A 25,220-nucleotide genomic window follows, 5' to 3' on the forward strand; every position below is an offset into this window, starting at 1 on the left:
ATCGAACGATCGGGCTTACCTGCGTGTTCGGCAGCCAATCCAATCCAATCCCTAGTTTGTACAATAAGTAAAATGTATGTAATATATAACTTGATTGTAAGAGGTGTATGGCCTGTATATGACCCTGTCCCTGGAAAATCCGCCGTTTCCAAATGTGTTCCGAGTGCAATTTATATCATTTGAGACGGGCATCAGAATCAGAATCAGTTGAAGTAATTGTTTTCGCTTCGCTTTAAGTTTTACTACACCTAATTTACTCATTTTTATTGTTTTTACGAGGCCATAAAATGCGTTCTGTTTTGTTCAAAACAATTCTTTAATGTAAAGGAAAGGAAACACAAATTTAATTTTAATTTGCATAGAAAACGCTGTGTTATTTACTTTTACCAAACAAGCATATATACAATGAAAAATAACTATTAAAAATAAAAAAAAAATAGCTAAAAATCAGTCAGGCGCACAGTGCTCTTCTTTTTATTATGATTACCAATAAAGCGATCTTTTTCTTTACCATTTAGGCTACCAGTCACTCTAACCAAGCAAACCCAAAACCATAAACGATTAAGGAGGAATTAAAGTATAAAGCATACATATAAAGTTGCATAAAGTCCAAAAAGAATCACACTTATATCATGTTTCACATCTCACACGACAAAAACTAAAGGAAATGGAGCTGAGAAAGAGAAAAGGTCGACAGTTCGCCATTTCGAAATTTGCAGCCCATTTAATCGGCTCTTCAAGTAGAGGAAAATCGAATCACATCTAATGCAAATCTTAGGTACCTTTGTTAGTAAACGATATGCAAGACATACCCTGAAATCGAAAACCTATATAAAAGACAACACAACCAAGAGAAAATGCATAAATGTTTACGACTCCATATACAAAATTTAAATGTATATCAAATACGGTCGCGCTTTATAAATCAAATGAAAACGTATTTACTAAACGCAAAACTTAAATGGAATATGACTTTTTTAGGTCTCTACAAAGAAAAATAAAAAACAAAGGCTATATAAATCATATAATATGATACAAAATTAAGAAGGAATCCCTTTACTGTACGTGTATTTGTAAATTATTTGAAGAGTCCATGTTAAAGTCGAATGAAAAACAAATAAATGACAGCCTAGAATGGAAATTATATTTATTTGATAAATTAGTAAAAGGAGAACACAAAATACATAGTTCTATGTACAATGGACAAACCGAAAAACTTTTAAATTGCTTGAATAAAAAGAAGAAAAACCATGAGCTGGTGTTGGTTATTGGAAATGGGGAGGGGGTGATGTTGAAGGACCTCTACTAGTTGTGATTAGCTGGTGGATGAGCTAAACACTCCCTTAAAAAGCAGGGTTTACGTTACCCGGAATGTTGGAATATAAATAGTGTTGCAAAAGGTTTCGTAACTAACGGTATGTTTTGGCATTTCCATTCCACGTCTGCGGTTGGAGTCCGCACTAACCGTGTAGCCAAGACGGCCACCCCTCGCTACTGGCACTTTGTAGTTTTTTTTTCGCGTCGCCTGGCCACACTGCACTGCCCAGTAAAAAATAGTTTTTTTTTTGTATCCAACCAACCAACTGTAAAAATAAGTTTAAACAAAGCATCTACTCATAAGTTTCATTTTTTTCCGTTAAGTGTCACCATTATTTATTTTTTAAGTGTGCTCGCAATAAGAAAATGTCATCGCGAAGGTAAATCCAATGGGAAATACGACAATCTACCGCACACACACGCACGCAGTCGCGCACACACACACACACACACGCACGCTCCGCTCCCAACTGGGCTATTTACATATGTATAAGTAGATACAAAAGCAAAGGCAGAGCGAAAAAGAAGAAAAACAGAAACAACAAAAAGAACAGAAAAAACTGAAACTGTTGAGATAAAAAGTGCAACAATGTGACGAACGAGGGGCGCAAGTGGCGGCGGCGGAGGAATGGATGCAGCAGAGCCGCCGCTGCTGCCCTGCCACAGCTGTTGCCCACCGAGTAATCGCTGCGGAGAACCAGTGACAGCGGACGGCGACCCAAAAGCGATGTCGCTACACCCTAATGCTGCCCACTCGTTGCCCCTGCAGTGCATCCTTGGGATCCGACAGTACCTAGTGCCACAACAGTCGACTGCCTACACCCCCTACTTTTGCCCCTCCCCCCACCGGGGGTAACCGGTTCGGTGTTCGGTAACCAGTAACCATATCTTTGTGCCCTCTCCGCAGATGGTTCCACCCAACGATATCTGGCATCGAAGCTGAGAAATTGCTGCAGGAGCAGGGATTCGACGGCTCCTTCCTCGCCCGCCTCTCCTCCTCGAATCCGGGCGCCTTCACGCTCTCCGTGCGCCGGGGCAACGAGGTGACCCACATCAAAATCCAAAACAATGGCGACTTCTTTGATCTCTACGGCGGTGAGTGATGCGCGCCCTTCCCCATCGCCCCCGTTCGGCCCACCCATTTGACCAGTGTGAATCCCCCTCCGTTTTGCAGGTGAAAAGTTCGCCACACTGCCGGAACTGGTACAATACTACATGGAGAATGGGGAGCTGAAGGAGAAGAACGGCCAGGCCATCGAGCTGAAGCAGCCGCTGATCTGTGCCGAGCCCACCACGGAAAGGTAAGTCCAGTCTGTGTGGGATATGCTTCCTAGAACCCAAGATGGTACGCATAGGATGGCGATGGTATAGCGTGGCACTTACCTATCGACACATCACAGAGGGCTCAGCTCCCATTTCGATGCATTAAAGCAGCATTTGTGAGATTTACCAACGTCCTAAAAAGAAATGGAATGATATTATCGCTTGGAATAAGTATATTTAGCTCTGCAAAGCTTAGGGTCGAAGGAACCCTCTTCGAAATGGACTAAGTTGCTGTTGTACTGTAACTCAACCTTTAGACCGCTGTGCAACCACAATCCTAAAATAACCTGACGTCAATAGAGCCAGATTCCCTGGAAATTGGGTCAGCAGCGAATCGAACTGTTTGTTCTCGCGAAAATCCATGACCTACATTCAGATCCACTCCGCTTTGTCCAAGGATGAGGCGTATTTGTTTGCTTTCGGTTCCGATTTATTATTTATACACCATGTTTACAAACGATCTTGTGCGGGCACTAAAGTCTAAACATAACTCTCAGGCAATTCGCTTATCAGGCTTTCCCTCATTGTTATCGGGTACTGGGAATGCGAATTGGGGCAGGGCCACAAGCCGCATCCCTTTCGCCCCTTTCCCATTCCCAAGCCCCTTATTGCAAAACTCAGAACAATCTTGTATTAATAAACATTGGTGTACAGCGTTATGTTATGTAGACCCTCTGAAAGTCATTCAAAGAAGGTGTTGTGAATTAAGGACGAGCACGGATTTATGAATCTAAATTAAATACTTGATCATAAGGTATGTTTTTGAGATCCCAACTGATTTGTGTGCTTTGGTGAGAATATGTGGCATTAAAAATATAAGTTTTTCTAACAAGAACAAAGTATGGGTCGAAGTATTTTTAGTATGCATCTAAGTGGAATACTAGATCACAATCTACGTATGTAATTTATATCAAAACTGAATTGTTTGTTTCGATGAAAATGTTTTTCATTGAAAATATAAACGATCTTAAAAAGTAGTGGGTTTTATGGAAGTTTTTTTACCAACGCTAGTGATAAGGAAGAACATAGTGTGGGTCGAAGTTATACAATAACTAGATGTCTTCGCTGTTCTATTCAAATACAGATTAAAAAATCTATTAAAAAATAACAGACTTGATAGCTATTCGATGTTGCTCCATGTGGGATTGACATGTCTCGAAGAACAGGGCAAGGGTACTTGAAGGCTGGTTCTTCCCGCCAAGTCTTTCTCTTGGTATTGTTTACAATTCACTGAGCTCGGCTTGGCAGCTCGTTTTCGAGTCGAGATGAATTTGTGGGTGAATAATTTCTAATTCCACCTAAATCGGGCACCCACACACCTGTTGCTCACGCAGTCACCCACACAGGCAGTGCATTGTCTTCGTTGCCGTTGTCGTTGTCGTTGTTGTATTGGCTTTTACAACCCACACGCGCGAAATATTTTCGTTATTTATTGTATTTCTTGCTTATTAATATTTTTTGTGACCGCTGTCCACCCGGCCATCAAATATTTTACGGCCCTGCTCTTTCTTTCGTGTTTGTCGCCTCGTCTTGGTTCTTCTCGTCTCCTCGGGGCTTCTGCTCCTCGTTCCCCTCGTGCGCTGCATTTCCCGCATCCTACGGGTCAGCCACCTCGGCCGGCCACTCCCACCGACGCCCCTCTGAATTTGGCGGGGCTCCTTAAAGGCACACATACAGCCCATCTGGAATTTTGGACCTTAACGGTGCTACGCACGCTTGCACGGCCACAGTGGAGGTCGCACTGGTAGAAGTGGAGATACACCTGGCTTTGGATAGTAATGGAAATGAAGAAATCTAAAAATACGCCTAGTTTCAGAGCAATTTAAATGTACACAGGTGACAATGGGCTCTAATGCTGCCTCGGTGAAAACCAGTTTTGCTAACTTGTAACAGAGGTCTGCGACTATTTTAATTGAATACTCGCCTATATTGTATTTATTGCGCTAGCTACTTACTCAACTGTACACATTAAAAATTCTTTAATTATTTTTTGTAACTTTTTGGTGGAATCCACTATTGTCTTGAACACGTGTGTCGTCGCTGCTGTTGCTCAACCCTTCTCCAACCCCCCAATCTGGTTTCCCAGCCCCGTCACCAGGCACTTATCCTTGACTGAAGCTCGTGACGTTTATGAGTTTTTCGATTCTGGTTTATTTTTAAAACCCCTCGATCCGAGCCTCGTTTATTTTTAGCCCGAGAAGGTGTTGTATGGTTTATAATCGATCTGCGGGTCGCTAAAATCATTTGATTCGCGGTGACGTCAAACAAGGGTTGGGATCGGAATCGGAATCGGGCTCGAATCGAAACCAATCATAATTGTATTTTTAGGGGTTGGTCAGGGGGTGATTTAAATTTGGGGTCGCAAACGTCAGTCGTCCGAAAAGTGGGTTTATTGTGGGGTGTGGTAAATTTACGCGGTCAGTTTATTTATAAATCGATTCGTTTGCCTTCTGGTAAGTTTTATAAGTCAGAGTAATATGCATACAATGGGGATTATTAGTTCCATCCGCGATTTGGTGGGTGTAGAGAATTGGGAATTTCTATTGAACTGTGTGGCATACCTGCTGTACTTTATATCATGACCTTTCGCACAGACATAGTCGCCTACAATGTAAGCTCGTACATTCATGGGTAATAATTTAACTATGCTCGTGGCGAGTAAAACACCTTCAGGGGAATGTGAAAGATGTCAATCGGAATGGAAACCTTGCACTCGGAATTGCTCAGACGTTCTCCAACCTTCTCTTCCATTTCACCATCCGATTTCAAGCCCATTTCATTTCTCAGCGCCGATCTTGACCTTTGGTCGAGTTAGAATAACGATTGGTCTGCAACCGACAACCGAATTGCAAATCACTGGATGAAATGCGGTTAAGTTGTTTTTGTTTTTTGTTTGACTACCTGCCCACTTAATCGTTGCAATTAGAGATGATAATTGTTAATTGCTTTAGTTTCGCGCACTTTCTTCCATTGCCCAGGCGATCTGTCAAGGAGTAGGACAAATCTGACAATCATCAATTAAGCTTTCGGATTGTTTGTGTTGGATAATGGATACTGGATAATGGTTAATAGCGTTGCCCAGCTACCCCACGGCACTCCAGCCCCATCCCCAGCCACATCCCCTTCTCCATCGCCCTCGCCCTTGCCCATCCATCACACTCTCAAGTGCCTGAAATGCTAAATGCTTTCAATTTTCGCCATTAAGACAAGCCTACAAACGGTTTATAAATTATGCCTTGCACGTAGCTTTGGCTATAGCAGTATCTCTATCTGTATCTGTACCCCAACCCACTTGTATCCGTATCTGTATCTAAGGCACCAGCCGTAACAGCAGCAGCAATAAATGTCTATAGAAGCGTACACGGGAAGAAAAATCAAACTTTGTGATCATAAATATTCTGTAAGTTTATAAGTTACGTATAAGGGTACTATAATATTTCTCTATATATTTAATGAAAAACCTTTGTGACGGATCTAGCTCTAAGTGCCACACAAGTGTGGTAAAACCTGATATACTTTTTCAAGCCTAACTTTTCAAACATCAAGTTGATCGTAGTTAATTGCCTTAAATGTTGTTCTCTGTGCACATACGTAAGTGATTCGAATTGTGTAAACACGCACATGTGCTCATCCGCTGCAGGTACTTTACCGCCCATTCACACCCCCAAACCCCATCGGGCCGCCCCTCTAACGCCCACTGCCGGTGCCCTCGATCGTGTCATCCGTCACATACTCCACAAACTGTTGACTCGCCGTCCCCAGAGGAATTTTATCCACTATGCATCGCCTCTATGTGCAGCGATCTCATCTTGTTTTATCCCCCGGGTAAACAGCGCCGCCAGATGCACCCGATTAAGCTGTCGACTCCCGAGTTGACGCTCTGATTATAAAGTGCCAATCGGGGGGCTTACTAATGGTGCCGCTTAATGCCGGCACAACTGTACCTGCACCGCTCTAGAGTTTCGCCCTGAAGTGCTTGGCAAACCGAACCCAACGAGACCTACTGCTTGCATAACATCCATCTAATTCGCGCTTACTGATTGTACCTTAATTGTCGACATCGAATATTAATAGTCCCACTAAACTCTACCTTTGAGATCAGTGGAAGATCTGCTGATTTGATGATCGCGATTTTGAACAAGCAAGAAAACAATACTTTTTTCAGGTATACTACGATTCTGAAAAACAAATCCACAAAATTTTATTAGTTAAAAGTTAAACCTAAAGTTTTATTCACCTGAATCTTTCAGTTCCCCATGCTCTCTATGTTCTCCAGTTCTTTCCCTTTGTAAGTCCCACGAACTGAATTTAATTTTAGCCGCCCGTATGTGCACTCAAATCGAGATAATCGGTCATTATATTGGGTATCCTAAACTGCCCAGCACACGACAATTTAAAGCTCCCGGCACGAACAGCAAATGCGTCCGTCCCGCAATTAAATATTCAGGTAAATCCCTCGCTAAAAACCTCACCAGAGCCAAAACAAAGAGCCACAAAGAAAAGGGAGGAGAGATTGGAGGCAATAAATGGGATATGGGATTCGATTCGTCGGGACGCAAAGAAAATCGAAATGTTGGAAGGCCAACGAACCGACCAAAAAGCAATTCTTCCCCCATTCCAAAAGAAAAACTTTTCCGCCATTAAACGGCGCGTGAGTCCCCGGCTATTCGGGGAACCGGACATCTGATCTGGTTGCAAAAAAAGTGTTACAGGTCCGGGGGCGCACGTAGTATTCCATCTAATAATATAAATTATGCCGGGGATCGTAAATCTTGGGATATATTCTTGGCTGGTACAGCATGGCGAATATGGGGCGATATCATAAATCTCGAGCGGAAATAGGGAAGTCCGCCTAGTTACATGTAAAACTGGGCTTGTCTCCCCGGGTCTTGGCATATGTGATCCCCTAAAAATAGGGAGCTCCGCCGATATTATAGAAACAATCATTTTTAGATGTAAGCAAAACTTGTTTACCTTTTAAATACTGATAAATAGATTTTTGTTATTTTTATGACACTTGATCATCAATTGAAATGAATCATATTTAAAACACGCCGTTCTAGCTGACTAATACTACGATTTTACACACGCCCACAGTCGGTGATTTTATGATTTGTAAATTATTTGTAAATAATAGAAATACTTCTCCTAATTGCCTTTCTCTGTCATTTCTTGATTTACCCCTTTTTGGGTGGGGTCCCTAGTTCTCAGTTCCGAATGTGTACAATACACCCGGCTCGCAAATGCTCGATCTTATGGCCCATAAACTATATTTCGCGAAAACAAAACGCTCTGGCGATCGCCGCAAAAAGTTCTGTTGATTTTCGGCTGATTTAGTGCGAACACGTTCGTAGATCAGTCCTTGCAACGACACCCCATCGATTGGCTAACCCATTTCGGGGGATTGGCGGCCTGCCACGCTTGCCTACGGTTTAGGCCTTAGCGCACCGACTTGGCTGCCATCCCGGGATCTTGAATCCGAATTCGAACACGAGCCCGAATCCAGAATGGCGAACAATTAATGGTCGACTCGTAAGTTGTGTGCCTGGCATATAAACTACCCCTTCCCCGCCGGTGAAACAACAACTTATTAACAATAAATTATGTTTATTTCTTGCCCACTCCCCATCGGAGCCGCAAATGGATTTGGCTGTGCCCAAATGCGGTCTGGGTCCCCAGCAACGATTTCGGGAGAGCCAAGGTCGCGGAGCTCGGGAATGGAGCATGGAACTACTGGGACTGTTTGTCGGCACACAAGTTTATTTCTGGGCTGGCCAGGTTTTTCTGCCTGAACTTGTAATCATTCCATGGATAATTTAAACAAATCTGAAATGCGAAATTCAAATTGAGCCTATTCAAAGATCAAAGCGGGTCAAAATATCAAGTTTTTTTAATTTGTTTTACTTTGCGGACCAGATTGCAGAAAATATTACATATTTTGCCCAAAATAACGTTCTAAAACCAAAATAATTTCAATTTTCCCGTATATTACTTTCACTGCCAGTTCTCCATGGCAATGACTAATATTCTCTGCTGACATTGAACTCCGCCCAGAACACCCGTGTGGTTTCCATCGGATCTGGTTCATCTGGCTCGAGGCATCCTGTTTGCATTGGTGCATGCAAATCCACATGGGCTTCCCCACTTGTTTTATGCTTTGCATTTTCAATTTGTATTGAATTTTTTTTGAAAAATTTTCAATTGATTGGACTTTGCCTGCGGTTTTCGAATCGAGTTCTGGTTGTGCGTTTCAGCGAAAAACCAATGACGAAATGTTGAAAAGAACAAAAATAAACAATTTGTCATCGGGGGGTGGGTGGCTGATAGTTAAGTGTTGCTAAGATCGTAGTTGACAGCCAGTCGCACGTCTGCCACTTTTGATGTGCTGGCCAAAAAACATATTCTGCACACGTACGCTCCTCTGACGTCTGCGCTTGCGCTGTAAGAGAGCTTTTGAGCTACGAGCCTCTAACCTCCACCTCCCATCTGCCCACCACCTGCCCCTCGGCCAACCAACTCCTTGCCTAGATGGCCGCCACAATTGTTGCTGTGCGGTTTCAGTTTCATTTCCGGTGGCAGGCAGCGGACGGCGCTTAAAGCGCGTTTTATATTTGCTTTTTTCTTACAAGTCAGCAGCACACACTCATATCACGAAATGACCATTTTCGGATTGGAATTAATTTTCTGTTTGCTTTTCGAAATTTATATGATTCGGATTCTGATTGCGACGGAATCGGTGATTCATCCAGGAGTACAGTCATTACCCATATGCATTGAGGAAGGCGGCTCAATTTCGATAGGTGTTAGCCTGGCACCATCACTTTATTGAAAGTTGAGCGAGGTGTTAAAGTGTCGCTTAAATCTAAAGTGCACAGTGCTGACACTTTCTAAAAAAAACGTTCAAGGGGCTTTCGAGCTGTGACCACATATACACAAGTGGCGCCCAACGAGGGCCCAAGCAGTGCGGAGAGCCTGCAAACAGGAGTCGACGCAAAGCAGTGCACACACCCACTGCCAATCAAAGACTCGCGTAACGTCTTTCGTTTCGTAACGTCTTTTTGTTTTTCAATCTTATTATTGTTGTGACTTCTGGCTCACTGACCGTAAATTAAGCCCATAAACAGAAACCCCTTCCCGACCCACGAGATCGGCAAAAAGGGTTAACCAGAGCGGCTGCTGGATTTAAAAACAAAAAGCGCCGTCCGTAGCCAGACAAGACTCAGATTCATTCATACCCCAGCGCTTAGAACACCACCAGCTCCCGTCGGAGAGATATACCCACTGAGAGAGCGGAAGAATCGTATCGGAAGGAGAGAGGAGAAGCCGCTGCGCTGAGACAACGTTAAGAATCCGAATCCCAATCTGGATCCGAAGCAAAAAGCTTCAGACCCGGCAGCAGGCGCTTCATTCTCGAGTTGCGGTCCAACGGGTTAGCAGCTCAGCTAAGCTTAGCGCGCAAGCAACAGTTGCCGTTTGTCGATCAGTCGTCGATCATCGGCAAGCAGTTCATTTCGAGTTTTTTTTTCGAGTGGTTTAGATTTGTAAATTCTCTGTTCAAAAAAAGCAAGCCGCGCCAAATTATGCCTTCAGCCACATTTGTCCTGGAGCATTTGATGGCGGCACAAACGCGTCTGAACGAGCAAGCCGCATCCCCTGAAGAGGTCAAAACCAGCAGTACAACCACCTCAACCTCCAACACCGCCACCACCGTGGCTAAAACCATTAAAGTCAAGTCGTATGAAAAGAAACTGTTGCTGGCTCTCAAGAAAATTGTGCAATAATAAACAACACTCTATTTGACAACTATATAGACATTTCACCTTAATCGAGCTGACTAAGATCAATAAAAAAAGGCAAAACAGAAAAACAAAACAAACAGCGGCAACAAAAACAAGAATTCTAGTTTTTGTGTTTTCAGTGTGTGTGCATGTGGGCAAGTTGTTACATAAAAACAAAAGTAATATAAAAAGCCCAACCAAGACGCATTTTTCCGCAGTGGAATACTACCCATTTAAGCTGCCGTATTTTTTTCTGTTTGGTGTGTGAGAAATCGAGAGTGAAGAAAATGCTGTTCAACAAATGCCTGGAAAAGTTGTCCAGCTCGCTGGGCAACGTGGTCAATCACAAGCTGCAAGAGAAACAAGTCTACAACAATAATAATAACAATAATATTAGTATAAACAACAATGCTTACAATAAGCAGCGAAACTTTGAGTACGAAAGGGCCATTCAGGCGCACTACGGAAGTAAGGGAAGGCGATCAGAGGAGCGGGAGAGGAGCGGCAAGTTCAAGGTCGGCAAGGGTCAGAAGTCGAAGGTTACGCCACCGGAGACACCAGAAGTGGCCCAGGAGACGGCCTGCAAGAAGTGCATGACCCACGATGAGCTGGCACAGATCATCAAAGGCGTGACAGCCAAGACAACGGGCCAAAGTGCACAGGACAATCGCCTCCAGCGGAGACGTCGTCCCCTGTCCGCCCAACCGTCCGCCGCTGCCTCCGCCTCCACGTCCACGGAATCCCTGCACCGCCTCACTCCCAGCCCCCAGGCCAACGCCTATGCCTCTTACCCGGCCACGCCCACCTCCTGGACAGCCACCCCGCCCCAATTCCCAGCCGCCTTCGGCGGAGCCAGCTGCTCCAACAGCACCCTGTCGCTTCTGGCCACCATGCGCGTCCAGCTCCTTGGTTACACGTAAGTTCCGGTCTCCCACGAAAATAATAATCAAATTTAGCTAGCAAAAAATCGTCAAAATTTAGCGTAATTAACTGATTTGAGGCGCGTGCGAAATTAAATGTTAATTGTTATCAAAGTGCGAACTATTAATTTGTTAGGTTGCGAAATAATTGATACCCAGCAAAAAGGGTTAACAAATATCGCACTTTGTTGAAATTTTTTGAATATTTTATGGCTTTTTTTAAGCAGAGTGTGGAGTGGAGGATTCAAGCAGTTTAATCAAGTACAGCTTATTCAAAACATGATCATAGATTTAATCGATTTTATTACACCCAAAACATTAGTTTGAAATGTCAAACAGTCATGATCTAATTACTTGAGGTGTAGCATGTATACAATTTTTACCCTACTCTACCCATCTCTCATGAAAAATCTTTTTAGAAAAAGGGAATCTTCCCTAGGCAAGAAAAGAATTGCTCCGTTAGTCAGGCAATTCAAATTTAATCATCCTCCTATCCGCCCTGTTTGTCGGTCACATGTCGTAGAGTAGCAAACGATTCGAGAGAAGTCTGGAGCCAATCTGCTGCCCATTAGCATTAACCCTAATAAGGCAGGCAATCACAGGCAGTTGACGCCGAAACAAAAAACAAAAAAACAAAAAACAGCACAACACAAATTGTCATGTGTTCAAAATTGCCACGCAAAATGAGTAAATATTTACGCAGAGCATTCGACAACAAAAACAAGCAATCGTGCGGATGAAAAAAGTCGTAAATTGGCGTTCTAATGTATGAATGAATGTCCACCGGAGTGAAGGGAATGGATGTGGAAATGAAAATAGATTTGGAAGATTAGATCGGCACTCTAATATGGTATATCCACCCCCTCTAACGCAATTAACCCATTGTCAAGTCAAACATTTCGATATTGATTTTAACATTTAGAGCTGAAGATTGAGTTGTGGGTGAGGGTGATAGGTAATGGGTTCCCAAGACGTACTACGCACTTGTAGAGCCACGGAGACTTCGTCGAAATACCCACTGCAGACTTTGTATCTTGGGCCCACTGCCAGATCGGAATTATCTCCTCACATTACTTCAGAATGTTTACCCATGTCTCAGTGTCTGTCGTCCGTCGTCCACATTCCCCAAATATTCCATCCTATACAATTCCATACAATAGCATACCAACCCACTCCCTTTCCGATCTTAGTGTTTATCTCGGCGGCTTGTGCCATGTGCCTCTGTCTGTTTGTTTGTTTGCTTGTGTGGGCTGTCCCCGTCTTAGAAGTCTCGATTCGCACATTTCCCCAGAATATTTAAATATTTGTTTGTACAATACATATCTATCTTTCTAACTGCTGAAGTATAATGTGCCATTAATTATCTTTGACTTTTAGTTGAGCTTAAATTGGTATTTTAGTGAGTTTCGGTTGGTTATTTATGTTGATGTCCATGGGAATTGATTCATTATAGGTGAATGTGTTGATTGACCTGTTGGGTTGATCTATGGGAGTTTTGCCCTCTGGCGATAATACTTAATTGGGTTCTAATTTATGCTAAACTCTTTGCCCAAGGCATTTATATGGTATTTTGCAGAACTAGTATGGAACTTGACACAATATTAAATTGAATGTCTTCGATCTTGTTAAAATTATATTATCAATTTCCTTATAGTAAATGATCGGCAAATGTTTTGGCCTTAGCTTTGACATCTCGAAACGCGTGCCATGTGTCTGTCACTTGCCATTTCCTTAGGTCAAAAATATAAGGAAACTCCGCAGTTTGCCTTGTGGGGTTTTTTCCTTTAAATGAATATAAAATTTTCTATGTTTTGTTTTTCTTTCTCGCTATAGGGCTGGTAAAAGATTTATGAAAATGCATTTCTCGTAATGGCTGCCTTCTGTTTTGCATATTTCCTCTTTTTTCCATTGCACAACAGTATTCCGCTGCCGCTGATCAAATAAAAACGCTTTAATTTGTGCAAATTCATGCAGCCCCCCGACTACAAGATGCTCTCAGTGGAAAGACCCAAGACCCTGCAAGGGGGAAAAACTTCACGGAAACTTTACCGTTCTAGCCCAATTTTTCCCCTCGTATTGGGCAGGAAGAATTTAAGTCTGATAAAAGTATGTTTATAAATTTGATAAAAGTCGATTAAATATATGATCATGTTTTGAAATGGCTGTACTTGATTAACTGCTTGAATCCTTAACTCCACTCACTGCTTTTAAGAGGATGGTTAGGGTATGGAAAAGCAGCACATTCAATACCTTTCCGAGTTGAGAAGTTAATTAAATGAAGGCCTCGGCTCCCCGATTCCGGCCCCCCTTTTGTAACCCCCATAACACCCGTTTTGCTGCCGCCTTCCCAGGTGCGTTGGCACACAAAAAAATAAATAAACCTGTGACAAACGAAACGATTAAAAACACTCAGGGATTCATACACGTATACTCAGATATAATTGAGTACAAATAAGTTGCGCATATTCGTGTGTGCATGTAAATCTGTTTGTTGACCTTAGGCGGCGCTTTCATGAATGGCGCGCAGCTTCAGGTTCAGCTTCCTTCGTATGTAAATATATCACATTCGTATGCACTGCTGTAAGTGTAACTGTAAATGATGCAAAATGTTGTGAAATTTTCACTGACGTACTCCGCATTGGAGGTATTACTTCTGTTGATATTTTTGACGACTGCGATTAAAGCTCGGCCCGATTTAAATCATCGAGGGGAAGGGAGAGCGATCAGTAAAAGTAATTTGTGTTGTGTTGTATTATCGTCACAGTGCTAAAATTAAAGATCAACACCGAAATATGGGTGGAGACGAAGTTTGGCAGTATGGCACAAAGGATATGGGAGATATGATCGATGTGGGGTGCGATAATTGTTAAGTTCAACTCGATTTCACGGGGTCAGACGCCAGAGGGCGATGCGTCCCCGAATTTAAACAATCTGTCTACTCGGCGATCGCAAATAAACGATCGGCTAAACAATACCGAAAAGTGCTAATAGATGTGGTCCGAAAACTGTGAATTGTCTTATGCAAATATCGCGAGAACCTTTCCACACTCACATGAATATATGTAGGTTTGTTGAATCATCGCAAAGAATGCGCAGTTCGTAAATATTGGTCATGATCTGGTAAAACGTATTTCCGACGTTCTTTCTGAAGGAAGACTACATTTTTCTTACATTTTCTTACTTAAAAATAAAACTGCATGGAGTTAAGACCGTAGGGAAAGTCATATTGTTGCTACCATTTAATCTGAAGTACAGCTGCCCCTGGCAAGCAGTTCACTGCTTTCGACATGTTTCAAGCAGTTCAAGAAAGTAATAGATTTTTTAACTTCCGTTTTGCTAAAAATAACTCCATAAAACTCATTCTTATCACTCCCAACCGATCGGGTTCGGGCCACCTTGAATCTGTAACAGGCTGACAAAACAGAGCGAGGGGGCTAGAACGAGATGGCGAAAGAGGAGAGAGGGACACGGACGGACAGACAGCATTGAAATGCACGATTGTGTGTGGCTCTAATGTAATGTTAATTGTCTCTACATGAATTTCTATTAATAGTCAAGCCAATCGCACACGGAAGATGAATTGACTTAGCTGACTAAAATCAATCAATTTGTACAGAAAATATTTTTCACAAATATCATAAGTTATAGATTACCGTCTTATGTGGTTGCTATCTATGAAAACATTATGTTATATCTTTAAATTAGATACACACAAATTCTGGTCGAAAAGACACATTTATTGTTTTCTGTGCAGGGGGATATCCGGGGGAACTAAGCTCTTGGCACTTCTATGCTGCCGCATACATTATACATGAGTTTTTAGTGTCTCCCTGCCAGCAACCCTGTTCTCGCGTTCTCGATGACATATTTTATGATATCTATGACCCCAGGCACTGAATTGAAACCGGCTTAAGGACAACCAATGTTGTCAATTGTTTTCTAGATTTTGATCGAATTCCGTATCTTTTTGTTTGATTGGTGGCGACGAACTCGAAAGCGGGCTAAGAGATGGACAAGTCAACAGCACCACATGGTCGATAATGGCATTCAAAGCAAGTTTTTTAAGTTAGTGTTATTTATGCAAAATAGTAGGAGGGAGGCAAGGCGAAGCCAAACAAAAACAATGAACTGTAAGCCAAAAGTGGGGAGGCGTGCGTATCGAAGTGCGATATACGATGTTATCGACTAGGAATAAATTTGACATTTTGTTCCCCTCTTTGAGTGAAAAATTTCTCAAAGCGCCCCATATTATCTAATTTATTGCACTGCTTTTTCGAGCTCCATTTAAGATCGAACTTTTTTGGGGTGCTGTGGCAAGCAGTTTAAACCGCAGTATTTCTCCGTTTCAAGCTTAATTTAGCCGCCTTTTTCTATGTCACATCGCAAAACAGTATTCCAATTGCAATTGCCATGACGATGGCAATCGCAAGTCTGTCAAGTCGACTAAGCTGAGCAGGCCAGACGAGTCGACTTATAAGTCCCGGGCCTCAAGTAGCTGGCTTCGATTCAACTTGCGCTTTTCCACACGGCGTATGCGTGTTTTTGCCACCATTGCTGTTGTTTTTGCCATTGTCGCCTTGCATTTGGCTGTTTTCTTCCAAGTTTTGATGGTGTATACCTTAGCACATATATTTCTTACAGTAGAACCTCGCTGCGTTCTCGCTTAAAAATATTGGACTTTAATTTTGAAAAATAAAATCCCAGCAAATACCCCATAAAAAGGGAACTAGGGTAACAACTTACTAGCATGCATACAAAATATATAAACATTGGAAAAAAACCAAAAAGAAATGTTTTCTAATTTTTAAGTCGGTGTATGCTAAAACCAATGCCTAAAGCAATACAAAAAGGATGTATATTACTCTTAATTATTAATAAGCGGTGAAAGCTTTCCACACACCTAGTGTTGACTGTACTTATATTCGATTTGTGTTTGCTCTGCCTGGTTCCTACTCGTATTTGTTGCTTTGTTATTGGTATTGCGGTTGCTGTTGTTGCCTTTTAGCTATTTTTGTTGCTTTTATTGGCACTAGTATTTTGCGCTTTTGTGCGCTTCTCGTATAGTTTGTAATTGCATTTTGAGCGCTCACGTAGTCGCTAGTCGAGCACTCAGTCAGTCAGTCAGTCAATAGCTCACTTAGTCCAGTGGATGTGCCATCGATCGGAAGATATATGTATATATATGAATATATTTATATTCGTACTCTTTCCTTTAGTTAATTTCCTTCATTCTTTATTCCTTTGCAGATGGTTTCATGGCAATCTTTCCGGCAAAGAAGCGGAAAAATTGATCCTGGAGCGAGGCAAGAATGGTTCGTTTCTCGTCCGTGAATCTCAGAGCAAGCCTGGCGATTTCGTCCTCTCCGTGCGGACGGACGACAAAGTAACGCATGTCATGATTCGATGGCAGGTATGTTGCATATGTAACCACTGAACTAACCAGATATAACCATCGCCATCCCCAGTCCCTCCTCCCGAGCTCCCTGCCAAATGCAAATGCAAATCGATGGCAGTATAGCAACAAAGTCGCACTGCCCATAAAGTTCCTCATCGCTCGACCTTGGCTCTGTAGTCGAGTCATATGTGTGTGCATTTATTAACAGTGCCTCTGGCTAAAATTGTACGGTGACGCCTCTTTAAGTGCATTTTCCGCAGTTAAAGTGCTGCCAAATGGAGTCAACTCCAAACCTAGTTTGCCAACCAATACTTGAAACATTTCCTGGGCTGATAGAGAAATTTATCGAGTTCTCACTGTGCACACTGAAAAGCTTCCAAAAACTGCTTGCTGCAGGAGCTCCAACCCGATCAAGCAGTGCACTTCCAGTTCCAACGTAATTCCCCCAAAACTATTTTTCAACTTTTACTATAACTTAAGCCGTGTGCACGGTTTTTGCGGTTTACGGTTTGCGGTTGCAATTATGCCATTTACATGTCTAGCTGGCCTTTTTCCCATTTGACATTGCAGTCACGTTTTCGATTTTATTAGCTAATCTGCTGAACCCCCTTCATTTGCACCGCTGCATTATAATAACTTGATTACTTTGTGCCCAGTAAACCTACGTACATGCAGTGCCCATGCTTAATCGAACTCCCCCGTTTGCAGGACAAGAAGTACGATGTCGGCGGCGGCGAATCATTTGCCACCCTGTCGGAACTGATCGATCACTACAAGCGTAATCCCATGGTGGAGACGTGTGGAACGGTGGTGCATCTGCGGCAGCCCTTCAACGCGACGCGAATCACCGCGGCCGGAATCAATGCCCGGGTGGAGCAGCTGGTCAAGGTGAGTTTCCCAGCGAGAAATTCTAAACTGCGCGGTGTACTAATACTGAGGTTTACGATTCCAGGGAGGCTTCTGGGAGGAGTTCGAGTCGCTGCAGCAGGACAGCCGGGATACCTTTTCGCGCAACGAGGGCTACAAGCAGGAGAACCGCCTGAAGAACCGCTACCGGAACATATTGCCCTGTGAGTATGGAACACCCTGATCTCTAAGGATCACCCTCTTCCCCCCAAGGAGGCCTTTATTTTATGGTACTTAACATAGATTTGTGACCTGACAACGTTGCTTTGATATATCCCTCAGGATATATATTTGGATATATAATAATAGGATATTTCAAGAAAGTGATTATACTGAAATCTAATGGCCTTCCTCCTATACCCAATGAACACTATTTAGTATAATGGGTAACATATTCAAGCTTTTGAACTTGAAAAACTTTTTCTAAATGTTTCACATTTGATGGAGTCTTAGATAAAAGATAAAGTTAAACAGAGCCTTCTTATAATATACAATATAAACAGTATATCCTTGTAAATTAAACATTATCATGTACCCAATCAATTAAGTTTACTAACTCATTTCCCCATTTCCCTTCCCCAGACGACCACACGCGCGTCAAGCTGCTGGACGTGGAGAACAGCGTGGCCGGGGCGGAGTACATCAATGCCAACTACATACGCCTGCCCACCGACGGCGACCTGTACAACATGAGCAGCTCGTCAGAGAGCCTGAACAGCTCGGTGCCCTCGTGCCCCGCCTGCACGGCGGCCCAAACGCAGCGGAACTGCTCCAACTGCCAGCTGCTGAACAAGACGTGCGTCCAGTGCGCCGTGAAGAGCGCCACGCTCCCGTACAGCAACTGTGCCACCTGCAGCCGCAAGTCGGACTCTCTGAGCAAGCACAAGCGCAGCGAATCCTCGGCCTCGTCCTCGCCCTCCTCTGGCTCCTCTGGATCCTCGGGAGCCAGCGTCAACGGACCCGGCACACCCACCAATCTCGCGGGCAGTGCAGCCAGCTGTCTGGCCGGATTGCTGAAGAAGCACTCGAGCGACTCGTCGTCCTACGGACCGGGATCGGGATCGAGCTCGATATCGGGAGCTGGATTCATGTCGATGGCCGAGCGGGAGCGGGAAAGGGAGCGGGAGATGTTCAAAACGTACATCGCCACCCAGGGCTGCCTGCTCACCCCGCAGGTGAACACGGTGACGGACTTCTGGAACATGGTGTGGCAGGAGAACACGCGGGTGATTGTCATGACCACCAAGGAGTACGAGCGAGGCAAGGAGAAGTGCGCCCGCTACTGGCCGGACGAGGGCAGGACGGAGCAGTTCGGCCCAGCGCGAATACAGTGCGTCTCGGAGAACTCGACGAGTGACTATACGCTGCGCGAGTTCCTTGTATCGTGGCGGGAGCAGCCGGCGCGGCGGATCTTCCACTACCACTTTCAGGTGTGGCCGGATCACGGAGTGCCCGCCGATCCGGGCTGTGTGCTCAACTTTTTGCAGGACGTCAACACGCGACAGAGTCACCTGGCCCAGGCGGGCGAGAAACCGGTAAGTTGACTTGAATTGCAAAGTGGGAGGACTGACTGTAATCGAATATCTTTTCCCAACCATGATTAGGGTCCCATTTGCGTGCACTGCTCGGCGGGCATTGGACGCACCGGCACCTTCATAGTGATCGACATGATTCTGGATCAGATTGTCCGCAACGGTAGGCTTTGGCTTATAATACATTGGTTTATAGTGTTTCAATTAAAGCCGCTCTTTCTTTTGTTTCTTCACAGGACTGGATACCGAAATTGACATTCAGCGCACCATCCAGATGGTCCGATCGCAGCGTTCCGGTCTCGTGCAAACGGAGGCGCAGTACAAGTTCGTCTACTATGCGGTGCAGCACTACATCCAGACCCTGATCGCCCGCAAGCGTGCCGAGGAGCAGAGCCTGCAGGTTGGCCGAGAGTACACCAATATAAAGTGAGTTTAGGCCTTGGATTCCGCAGATTGTCAATGCTAATGGCGGCTATTTCTAATAACCAGGTACACGGGCGAAATTGGCAACGATTCACAAAGATCTCCATTACCACCAGCAATTTCTAGCATAAGTTTAGTACCAAGTAAGACGCCATTAACGCCGCCGTCAACGGATTCGGGCATTGGGATGGGCCTGGGCATGGTCGTGGGCATGGGCATGGGAGGCGGCAACAAGCACGCTTCGAAGCAGCAGCCGCCGTTGCCGGTGGTTAGTTGCAGCAGCAGTAGCAACAACAACAACAATGGCAGCAACAACTGCAGCAACGGCAGCGGCAACAACTGCAGCAACGGCAGCAGCAGCAGCAACGGCAACATTGGCTTGGGGCTGCGCAAGTCGAACTTTTACAGCGACTCGCTGAAACAGCAGCAGCAGCAGCAACAGCAGCGCGAGGAGCAGGCGTCTGCTCCGGCGGGAGCAGGTAAGATGCAGCAGCCGGCGCCGCCGTTGCGACCGCGTCCTGGCATACTCAAGTTGCTCACCAGTCCCGTCATCTTTCAGCAAAATACAAAAACATTCCCAAAGACATGATCGGCCTGCGACCGCCGAGCCATGCGCCTGCGTTGCCGCCGCCGCCGACACCGCCGCGCAAAACATGACAAATGAATTTCTAAGTCGCGACGCCCCTTGACACGCTCCCCCTCGCCCCCGCCCCTCCTCCCTCGACACCCCAGAACCACCCCCCACACGCACACAGACCACAAGTGGAATTCATTTTTAAAGTCACCCTGCCGCCCCAGAAAGCCCTTACTACCCTTGACTATGTTTTACTGTTGTACCAAGTTCTACGTTTTATATATATTTTTTTTTGTAATTTTGTAATTGTAATCTATATACTTTTTGTAATTGTAATTGTGTAATGCTTAGTTGTATGTTATTGTCTCGCTTTATGTTGTAAGTGTTCCCTGCACACGCAAAGCAGTAACCCCACCACCCCAAAAGAAAAACCCCACACCCCAGGCATATTTATGTAGTAGTTTTTTAAGGGTCCCCCAGCCGGAAGTTGAAGATACAATCTGGGCGGAACTGCAGCAGATCCGCCAAAAAAGAGAAACATTTTTAAGCAGAATCGCAAAAATTATACGGTCCCGTTTCCGGTTCCATGGCGCTTGAATTTGGCGCAATCGGACAACAGTTTCAATGTGTTGCTGCTGGTTTTAAACCACCAAAGATACACTATTTCGAATTTTAAAAACTTTAATGTATGGTTTTTTGAAATAAATTATAGTTTCCAATTTAAAATCACTGGTTTTGAGTTTGGAATACAACCTAATCCTAATCCTCTTACAAAAATAAATGTCGAATCGAAGTCCGTCAAATTCAATTTGAAACGAAAGCGGAAACGGGTAACCGGTTGGAGTGCAAATCAAGTTTTTAGTGTTGTAAGTGTTGACGAAATCGAAAGAAGAGCAGTTAGAGGAGTAACTAAGGCAGTAAGCACGTAACGATAATGATACAAAAAGCGTTGATTGTGATTCGAGTGACAGCGAGATAAGAACAGAAACAGAAACAGAAACAGAAAAATAAGCAGTAACAGTAACAGAAGTAACAGAAGTAACAGAAGCAGATGAGAACAGTGGCGAAGGAGATCAGATCGAAACAGAACAGAACAGAACAGCGGAGACGCCAACCGAACAGATGAGAACAGATTAGAAGTAAAGTGAGAAAGCTAAGAGCGCTTGAGCGTGTCGTCCCTAGGATAAGAAAACTAAGATTACAGCTCGACAGATCGAGAACTACATATATCTCTAGCAGCCAATCTCCGACCTCCCATCCCCCGTTTTCCCCTCTAATTTAGTTATTGTATGCGTATGCTCTTAATTGATGATTATTTATAAAATTGCCCATTGTGTTACATTTGAAATGATCGAAGAGAAAATTGTATTTAGAATTTGATAACTTTAGAAATTATGCATTAATTGTGTGTCTGTGTCTCTCTATTCCTTTCTCTCTACCCTAGTCTCAGTCTCAGCCTTCCCTTCTCTGTCTCTCTCTTTTTTTTGTTTTTATGCTAACTAGGTGGATTCAGACTTGACCAAATGCACAAGAAGGATTTGGGGGTATCGTTATTTTCTTAGAATCTTTAATACCTTATAGAATTTCATCGTCAGCCCCCTCGGGCAGAGGAAGCAAGGTCCTGAGTTTGTCTCCAAGTGATCCCTTATTGAATGCCCTTTGCATCTTTGGTGTGTATTTCCAATTTCTTTTATCCATGTTTTCAAACCATTCATTGGGATCCCCAGATGTGGGTTCTTTGGATTGTGAGATTCTCATTCCTGCAGCAGTTGTTCTAAGTGTCTCCTTTGTATCTCCATATTCCTGGTATACATTGAGATTTTCCAGTGTCTCAAAGAACTGCTTCTCAATTTCTTCTTATTCGAATGAATTGTTCAGCAATTGTCTCGTTTCCTATCCAATAAGAGACGTGATTCTCTGCAATGGCCCCCATTGCGTGTTTCAGGTTGAAGAGTGCTGACAATGCTGCACAATCCTTGTGCCTGGAACTTACAGCTCCAAAGAGAATTAAGTGGTACTGTCATCCCGGGAATTTAGCATAAAACATATCAATCGTGGCAACCATCTTCTTGAAGTTTGAGTCGTCTTTCCATGCACCATAAAGGGAGGCCATCTCATCATATCCTGGTGCATTTGCAGGTCTGACTATCTCACTTTGTCCTTTCAAATTCTCAGACAATTTGCTACGATAGTCCATGTAAGAGGTTCGACCGAGACGGTGGGCAGACAATATTGACACTAAAGCCCAGTAAGAGTGCTGTATTTCCGCATTTTTTGATGGGACTGTTACAAGATTTCCTGTTTCAGAAATCAAAACAGGAGAAAAGGGATTCACACATTCTCCTGTTAATCCAATCTTGATACCGAATGAATCCCAATCTTCAGTCAGCTTTTCCGTTATCTCTTTCAATTCCAAGTAGATATATTTCACTGCGAGATCCTTCTGCAGAGTTCTTGCTAGTAAGTGTTCCACGACTGCATTTCTTACACCCATTAATGGATTTGGCAGATTATCAGGTAACCTCGGGATGATTGGCACTGGCTTAGATTTGACTCCTTGGAACCATGCTGACGGGTAGATCGCTTCATCCGCTTCCGGTTCCCTTGAGAAGTGAACTACCTCCTTAGTTCCTTTATAAACTGCAGAAGGTGTGTGTTTTCTCCTTTGTTGTTGCCTTGCTTGATTCGATGTCCCAGGTGCGACCTCGACATCTGATAGACCCTGATCATGTTGTGACATTGGGAGAGTTGTTGTTGTTTGTTTGGTATAAGTTCTTGTAATTTGGTGTTTTCTTTGACTAAGCTTATTATTTCTAACGCTGAAGCGTAAAACTATATATGCAATATTTAAGCACAGTACCTAAAAAATAAATGTAAATCCATCTGCTAAATCAAAAATATACAATATACAGGAAGGAGTAACTCAATGTCAGCAGCTGCAAATTGAAAACTATATAGATTATTGTGCAAATCTAAGTAATACCTATGTTTAAAATATACTTTTATTTTATCTTATTTTACCTTATGCTTTTGTAAGTGCTTTAAATTGTTATTCATCTTGATCTTGCAAAAAAAAAAATACAAAACAAAACTGAAAAACGAATACAAACTAAAAACACAAATTATATTTGTATTTATACATAAAAATAAAACATTTTACATGCGATACACGAAGAGAGGCACATTATATTTTATTTTATTTGCATGTTTGTTGAACGCTTTCACTTTTTGGTTCTCAACTTGCGTTGCAATACAAAAAATCCTCAGCGAACTGAAAACAATAACCCAAACACCTAGGAACTTAGCCTTATATCGAATTGCCTCGACCAGACCGAAGGCAGATGTGGGAGTCGTCGTGTCGCATCGCCGCCTCTTTTGCCTAGAAAAATAAGTAACCGTGAGTTCGCCCCCACCTCCCACTCGAATCTGAACCAACCCCTGACCTACCACGATCCACCCACCATCCGAACACTAGCGGGTGACCCCGACCGGACGACGAACGTGTGTGTAAGTGCGTGATCTAGTACTTTATATAGTTAGCCTGTAATACGATTACTCAAATGGAATATGTCGAAGCCTGGCTTTGACTGGGCGGCGACCTAGTGGCCCCCAAAACGAAGGTGAATCCGTATGTGAGTCCCCCTGGGGGCACGACTTGTTTTGAACCTGAAATGCGGGGCATTTCCAGGCCCCGCCTTTTCGTGTTGAATTTTTCTATAGCATGTAGACAGAGGTGGTGATCGGAAATCGGATACGGATGTATGGACAGGGAAAATGCAGTCCAGTGGAGCAACGAGAGCAGGAGCAGCCAGCGGAGGGAGTGAAGAATGCCAAAAGCACAAAAGCCAACACGCAACAAAACACCAATAGGCCTCATCGCAGACATCTGACCACAATACATTTAAAACAACGATGTTAAGATCAATAAGAATGAACTGAAATCAAAATACGGCGTGACTACTCAAGAGGGATTCAAGGAGAACCAAACACGAAGAAAAAACCAAATACCAAGAGCAAGGAAACGCTTTAAACTTAATTAATTCTAAATATGTATCTAGGCGATATAGAAATGTAACCCATACACCAAATATCCATAGTAGAAATCAAACACCAAGAACAAACTGCTTAAGTGACTTACTTTAGATAACGATATTCTCGGGTAGGATCTGAAGCCCCAAGAAACCTCGGACCTCAACCGACTTCCCCGAGCCTCGAACCCCAGACCCGAACCATATATCCATTCCCCTCCATTCCCCTCCTCTAGTACGTCTGTAAGGTAACCAACCAACCACATGATGCAACCTCACCTCGTGTTCATAATCCGATGAGACGTTGTTCGATTTTTAGCGAAACCTCGGTGCGGTTTCGATGTTGCATGAATAAAACCAAGTAGAGACGACGTTTTCTTTGTTCAAATGTTGCCAATTTCCATAATACAAGTGTTACAGTACCATATAGCATATGGAGTATGAATGATAATATATATTTAGAGACGAATTACAGCGCAGTACTCTGTGTATTTTCCATTAAATTCGATAAAAAACGAAAAAGCAAATATATATCTATATACAAAAGCGACTAAAACGTAGTTATCTTTGCATATGAAATATTAACCGACCTAAAATCTAAGACATATATGTAGAATACTGCGAATGTTGTTGAACGATGACGATTTAATTGGAACTATATGTAACAATCCAGAACAAATGGCAAACAAACCCACGACGAAACGCGATATGCGCGAAAGACAACGTTTTCATAGATCTAGGTCTTAAGATGAACAAATTGATGAAACGCAACAAATCGATCGCGAAACCCCAGGCAGAAGTCAACACCAAATAAGTTATAGACAAACAAAGTCGTTGTAATGTTGAAGCAAATATATAGAAACACATGTAAGGCGATCTGCAAGCGCTAAGCAAACGTAACAAACATACGAACTTAAACACAGCCAGAAAATATTATTATGAACTTATATTGAAACCTTAAGAGGCATAGCTGTTCGAAACATTATACCGATAATAACGATATTGAAGATATATTCAACATTTT

General features: G+C 43.3%; 1 protein-coding gene across 5 annotated transcripts; it reads left to right on the forward strand.

Annotated features, from left to right (window-relative positions):
- The first annotated feature begins 1,533 nt into the window (after nucleotides 1-1,533).
- Nucleotides 1,534-23,344, forward strand: LOC108023494 (tyrosine-protein phosphatase corkscrew). Of its 5 annotated transcripts, XM_017093025.3 has the most exons (11): nucleotides 1,534-1,697; nucleotides 2,225-2,412; nucleotides 2,492-2,618; nucleotides 16,586-16,748; nucleotides 17,442-17,621; nucleotides 17,686-17,803; nucleotides 18,222-19,174; nucleotides 19,244-19,334; nucleotides 19,408-19,597; nucleotides 19,661-20,073; nucleotides 20,154-23,344. In XM_017093025.3, exons 1-11 carry the CDS (start codon nucleotides 1,684-1,686, stop codon nucleotides 20,249-20,251), a joined length of 2,535 nt encoding a protein of 844 aa, XP_016948514.1. In that variant the 5' UTR covers nucleotides 1,534-1,683; the 3' UTR covers nucleotides 20,252-23,344. The 5 variants fall into 5 exon arrangements, with proteins under 5 accessions (XP_016948514.1, XP_016948513.1, XP_016948512.1 ...); XM_017093024.3 differs by having other exon boundaries at nucleotides 19,661-23,344; XM_017093023.3 differs by lacking the exons at nucleotides 1,534-1,697; nucleotides 2,225-2,412; nucleotides 2,492-2,618 and adding an exon at nucleotides 9,873-11,334.
- The last annotated feature ends 1,876 nt before the right edge of the window (nucleotides 23,345-25,220 follow it).

The sequence above is a fragment of the Drosophila biarmipes genome, chromosome X (genome assembly GCF_025231255.1).
Source record: "Drosophila biarmipes strain raj3 chromosome X, RU_DBia_V1.1, whole genome shotgun sequence".
NCBI classification, from domain to species: domain Eukaryota; kingdom Metazoa; phylum Arthropoda; class Insecta; order Diptera; family Drosophilidae; genus Drosophila; species Drosophila biarmipes.